The following is a 7135-nucleotide window of genomic DNA, read 5'->3' on the forward strand; positions in this document are numbered from 1 at the left end:
ACTTAAAAATTGAACTATCGTAAAAAACCCACATACAAACACAGATAATCTTCTTACCATCAAGTTTCATAATAGGTCGATTTACTCTAATTGTTAAGCTAACGGCATAAAACGTGAACTGCTGAGCGTAAATTTGCTATGTTACGCGTTTGTAAGACGGAGACAACAAATGCGGGTGTAGCGTCCTCTTAAATGCAACTTTATGATTCAAACAAATGTTCGTAAATAACAACAATTTCCAACTGACCAGGCAAGTGTTTCCAGATATAATTTATTAATATAGAGTATTTCAATGTCCTTGAGACCCTATAACCCCTGTAGCGATAGTATCGAGATAAAAAACATCCGACTTGGTATTAAACGTAAAAGCATACAGTGATGAACGATAAACCATCAGTGTAGATATTATATTGCGAGTGTTCCTGTTGAGATAGGTTCGCAAACATCGAAAATAGCAACCGGCTACCCGCTATATTATGTCTATCGTTCAAGGAAAACGGAAAGGAAGTACTTAACTTTGGGTTTCCCGAGCCATCTATATCAGAAATAGATACGTCCGGAGAATTAACCTTAACTTTCACTCCGAATTGTTTGACACGTTTGATTGATACTGTATGTAATATTCACGTAGACGCCACGTCTGAGAATAAAATAGAAACGGTTTCAGTTTTCACGGTTGTAACCGTGGACGTTCGAAAACGTTGTGTTCTGTCAAAATTAACTTTCAAACCTAATTTATTATTCGACCAACGCTATGTCTCATATACTGTCACTAATATACTCATAAACGTTGTGGCTCCATGAGACATAAAAATAATTATACTGTTGTAACTGGTTGTTCTTGTGTGCGAAAACCATGGATTAAACCACGTTCACTGTATTTTTGGAGAAATAATAGTTGTACCGACAAACAAAATGTATTCGAAGAACAACTCGATGTGCAAAATACTAAAATAAAACGGACACCGAGGTTTTCTTCGTTAAAAATAATAGGTATTATTTATAATAGGTAATATATAACCGTGTATGGTATTGCTATACCAGCCGTTCACTATCCATGTTATTTCTTCCATTTTTCGTAGCAAACATATTTTTATTAATCCATAACATTTTCCATGAACAAGGCTTTGTTGTAGATAACCCAGATGTATATAATCATAATATTATGTGGCCAATGACCAGCATGAGCAATAAAAATGCGTAACACCGTTCAATACCAATATTTAAAGTTTGTACACTTATCAATGAAATTATAATGAAACAATCCAATGTATTTTAAAAATATTTACAGACTATTAATATGTATTTTTATTACTATTTTAATAATATTTCAAGTTAAACATTTTGACCCTATCGACATATTGTGTCGTCTGTGTAAGTCTGAAAATAAATAAGCCTCAGTGTCCAATTTCAAAAAAGTTATCGGTGGAAACAAAAAATATTGAAGCATTGATGCCAACAAGTTCAAAAACTAAAAGACAATAAGGGTACTCAGAAGAAGGCAAAACTTATTTATATTCACATCTAAGAAAAAGGAGCGACCGAAGACCAACTCAGATGTTTTAAATAAATTTGAATATGAATCACATTCTAACTTTTTAATTATATTTTTTAATTTATAAAACTACGGTGTTATTATTTGCCAATAGTCTTAACTCCATATATATTATTTATCAAATGGTTTTTTGTTATTTATTTACTGAAATTATGGCCTATGGGAGAATACAAATCTAGGGAATTATATTACATAATTAACAACCAATACTATGAGATATATTTATACGTAAAATGAATGATTTAATTCAATAATTTTGAATAGGTACATAATTAACTTAAAAAATATATTTAGAAACGGTTAATGGAATAAATATCTTTTGTGTAATTTACAATAAGTCGAGCAATATAAGTAAAAATATTGTCAATGAAATTATAATAATGATAACTCGTCTCATCTACATCGCAACACAGGTATGTATATTTTGTATAATACATATAGTTAATAATTTATTGGAATTTATTCATGAATAAAGCTTAGGTTCAGTAAAATAATAATACATTGTATTATACTTACCTGTTACTTAGAAAGTTATATTTAAACAGGATTAATTAATTAATTTACTTATTATATTTTGTATAGTATTATTATCTACTAGTTTTCAAAAACTTTTAAATAAAATCAAGAATTGTACCAAATCTTGCATAATACTATTATATAAGGAATTTTCTTGATGATGCTAAATACTTATAACTTATAGGTTACAGTGCTTATAGCATAAATTCCAAAAAGTAATTTAATTAAATTAGATAAACTGTTTATTAACATTGACAAATATTGTAAATATTGAACCAAATTCTATTATGGTGTTAAATAATATATCTGTGTTAACAAATCAATATATTATCTGAGCTGGCAACACATTCGGTAACATTGAGAAACTTAATTAGTAGTTAAACTCCGATGAATATAACAAACTTTCGTTCGAAATTTGGATTATTTATGATTATAATTATTTTAATTCACATAGTTGATTATATTTATTTAATATGACTTACAAAATGTTCATAACTCTAATCTTCTAATCGAATACGGGACTTGTGAGGCCAATAGAAAAACCACTTATAATAACTATATCCACAATAACAGAAATTGAAAGGAGGGATGAGATAAATCGACTTCAAAATCACTCATAACCCCCTACCCCTCATCGGTATATACAATGCCACAAAAACAATAAATTAACTGTAGTTTACCCGAACGACATGTCAAAACGACTTACCCATGGTGTTCGGGTCGAAATCCACGTCATGTATGACTATCTTGATCTCCTCACCGGCTACCGACGGCTGTCTGCGGACAGTTTCGTTCTGTTCTGTTTCTTGGATAACGGGCGGTGGCTGCTGTTGTGGTTGTTGGGGTTGCTGTTGTTGCAGTTGTTGACCGTCTCCGCCACCCCTGTTGGAAAACGAGCTCCGACTTCCTCTGGACTCAGCGGCTGACCGTAAGTTGCTAATGTCTGGCCTGTCACGAGATCAAACCCACCAAACGTCAATAAGTGATAGTTGAAACGGCGATAATACCGCAAAGTCAATAAGAAAAAAATACATTTTATGAGTATCCCATACTTACAGTTGCGAACCGCGTCTCCGTGGCCTCCACTCCTCGTCATTGTTCATTCCCAGATTTTGCGACTGATCTAGAAATGAAAATAAAATGTGATGTAAGTATCTGTCATAATACGTACATACACCGTGGGAAAAATATATAAAATCATATGAACGCAAAAGTGATTTTATATTTGCTTTGCATCGTACATAATTGTTATCTATGCATTATTATTTATCTATATTATAGCTGTAGCATGTTGTATATCGAAATTCTAGAGCGTTTTTTTTCAACCCACACCAGGAGCTAAAATATATATATATATTTTTTGTTGTCCTGTCCTTACCAATTATTTTTATTACCGAGGATTTTTACTCCATTCCCCAAACCCCCAGATACACAATTATATACAATGCAACCGCCAACTTAACTGCATCAGTCCGATGATTAAGAACAGCTGTATCATCAGATGCAGATGTTTTATGTTAGTTAATAAATCAACTTGCATTTTTAAGTAGGTATAAGTGGCGTATAACAAGCATAGACTTAAGATTTATTTGTACTGTTACATTAAATTAAAACGTGTAACGCAACAAACAATTTAAAAAAAACTAACAATAATAATACGAATTCCTATAACCTTTCAGTCATTGCACATTTTTTTTATTTCATACTGAACACTCAGCATTTCATATTACTTTAAGTACACAAGCAGACATTTTTAATCTTGGCCTTACACAGTTATTACCTTATTGTTGTGTAGTAACGCTTTAACGGAAAACGATCGTTTCGTGTTTAAAAAATATGTTTGCACGATATAAAATACGACTGAAGGTATAAAAATATAATACAATATAATATTATAACACTATAATATAATATAATACGATACGAGTAATATGCGTTGAGTAGGAATATGAAACTACTTTTTTTTGCGCTTTTAGATAGGTACCTGCTGCACTATACGACGAGATCAATCATGATAAATAATTAATCTATGCTATGATGATGATAATAATAATATGGTATATTTTATTAAAGTTTAATATCGGTACAACACCCCATTGTAACGGATAATGTTTTAAAAGCTTTTACGTTATTCATCTCGCGAAACCTCCCGCGCACACAGATTGATGTCGGTTCGTGCGTAGGTATCATAAACGCAATCGATTTCATTGCAGTCTCGTAACCGATTCCATTAATATACGGGCGAGTATATCTATTGACTATTTAGACGTTTATAAACGAGAAACCTATATCTATGATAATATTATAAATATGCGCTTTTCGCGATGAAAACCGAATGATACATTATACTATTATTATTATTGTGCGTATTAACTATAAAATTATATTATATTATGTTTTCCGAAGCGGCACTGCCGTCCTCGAAATTCCCGTTCTGCGAACGTTTCGATTACTTATATTATTAATAATAATTTATTATAATATACATTTTTGCGGACCCGTGGAAAGTTTGAATTATCGAATATGGTGTCGTATACCTATCTCTAAATGGTACACAAAATAATTGATGAAAATATTCATACTATTAAATAACTTTATTAAACATAAAACAAACGCACAAAAATACGAGTCTCGATGAATCGCTTACAAACATACGGGCCTCGCTCGAGGACCCGCACTGTCCGTCTTAACGTGGTGCATACGTTCTTAAATATTATTTTAAAAAGTGCTGCCTCAGCTCATTTGCTTCGTTGGCTTATTATTACGAACATGAAACATTATACTATTTAAGCAGAAAGTAATATTGGCATACATAACAATGGTATATAAATATAATGTCAATTTTTGTGTACATTTACGATTTACCTATTGGTACAATTTGTATAATCTTTATAACGACATTGAGTTTTTTTTAAATTTCTGATGAAACTCGACTAGGTACTATATAGTATATATTATGATACATGCCAAGTAATAATAAATGGGTGTACTCATATCCCCCCCCCCCTCAACATGGGCAGTATTTTTACGCACCCGTTTTTTTGCTCCGATTGTCCATTAAAATTTTCCGAGAACACCACTGCAAGTAATTATAGTCTATAGATCGATTTCGAATCTGCTAATGAACGATTGAGTAAGGTATGATAATTTAATAAAAATAAAGATAAATATAAATGTGTGTTACAAATTACAATTCACAAAATTGAAAATGGTCAATGTTGTATTTGTGTTTAGAATAAAATGTATTACGTATTTTATACGAGGATACTTAAATATCAGCTGACAATATTATAACACAAAGTTGAAAAGCAAAATGAATTAAAAATGATTTGTAGCAACATTATTATTTACTATATCAGGTAAAATTTTAAATATATTATAATATTTTCAACAATTAGCTAAAAATTAAAAATATTTTAATTAAAAACTAATCGTTTGGAGGAAAAAATGTATTGGTATAAACCTTAAATTAAATTAATTTTTAATTTTTTTTTCTGTAAAAGATATAAGTCAGCAGCTGTGGCCATTAGTACTCGGTTATTAACAATGAAAGTTTACAAGAATTATATTTTATTTCTATTTTTTTTTTTAATTACTTAATTTATACTATTTATTATTATACATTTTAAATGTATACCTAACATCAAATTGAATATTTTACCAATGAGTGAAGACGTATTATTATCATAGTTTATGGTTTTTGATATTTTAGACATTTTAAACTCAACACGTATTTGATAGGTATATATGAATTATTATAATATCGGTACCTATGAAGTATACATTTGCAGATATTTCTATTTTTAAATAATATTTTTAAAAAATGTATACCATAAGTCCATAACATAATAATTCATAAAAAAAAGAACATTTTCTCATATGGATGGATGTTTTTAAGTAGACTCTTGGTTTGCACTTGGCAGTGTTATCATATTCAATTTTTATTTATGACTTTAAAAAAGAACAAAATAACAGGAAATTTGTATATTAGGATATAATATTATTTTATGTTTATTATAAGCAGAAATACAATAAATCATGATCTAATATAAATTGCACTGTAAATTCCGCTGTTTTGTATTGACTTCGCGTCAATAGATAGGTACATCTGTATACAATTCAAAATTTAAAAATGTAACACACTTCGGTTTTAGATTGAATAATATCTCATATGAAATACATAAAAGGATACCTTGTAAAAGTGTTGCAAATATTTTATTATGCTACGATATTAAACGAAGTTGTTTTCATATGATATTTCTACTATAACACAGAGTATATATGTTTACCTGTGTGTAAGATATAATACATGACATGAGATTACATTGTGTTTAGAAAAAATATAATAATTGAATAGCATTTAATGAATCCACTATTTTATCATGTTTTGTTAGCTCAAAATTGGAAATACGATAAGACGTATAAGTTTGAAAATGTAAGAATCATTTGAATTCAATGTGCGTCGTAAATAAAACAATTATTGCAAACGATAAAAAACACACCATGCCACAATATTTTAAATACCAAAACATAGGTAAATGTTTAATAAAAATAACAAAAACTATATAAGCCCAAAATGTAAAATAATTTTTATTAATAGATGTTATTACAAGAACATATTATTTTTAATGGTAAAACTAAGAAAAAGAACATTTTGTATGATCGAAGGAAAAACTTCATACAATATAATATGGAGTCACAATTTGTAACAATCGTCGTCAAAATGTGCACAATTGTTATGAAAATATTTGAACATAATATTATATTACATGAACGCATACTTATGCGCAATTATACACATAAATAACCATAATATGTTCAAATGTACTTGTACGTACACGCCGTCCTACAGTTACACCGAAATATTATCATAATTTGTGGACCCATATTTTTGTGAACAACAATGTTTCACAACTGCGTTCAAAAGCACTTGGGTTTTAATATTTTTAATTTTAAACGTCCTTTAACAGTTTCATTTTTAATTTATTTCTCAAATTAAATTATGTTCCGTAAAAAGCTTCATTGCCAGTTAACAATAACCAAGTAATTTATAAAGTACTGAAT

The 7135-nt window shown here is 29.4% G+C and overlaps 1 protein-coding gene across 2 annotated transcripts in view; it reads right to left on the reverse strand.

Annotated features, from left to right (window-relative positions):
- LOC100167273 (regulating synaptic membrane exocytosis protein 1) overlaps positions 1 to 7135 on the reverse strand; it is a 203275-nt gene that overhangs the window by 23997 nt on the left and 172143 nt on the right. For both annotated transcript variants that reach the window (XM_029488061.1, XM_029488060.1), the window contains 2 exons: positions 3128 to 3194; positions 2778 to 3019 (listed from right to left, as the gene is read on the reverse strand). In XM_029488061.1, coding sequence (XP_029343921.1) covers positions 2778 to 3019; positions 3128 to 3194 — 309 coding nt within the window. The remainder of the gene's footprint in view (positions 1 to 2777; positions 3020 to 3127; positions 3195 to 7135) is intronic.

This window comes from Acyrthosiphon pisum, chromosome A1 (genome assembly GCF_005508785.2).
Source record: "Acyrthosiphon pisum isolate AL4f chromosome A1, pea_aphid_22Mar2018_4r6ur, whole genome shotgun sequence".
NCBI lineage: Eukaryota > Metazoa > Arthropoda > Insecta > Hemiptera > Aphididae > Acyrthosiphon > Acyrthosiphon pisum.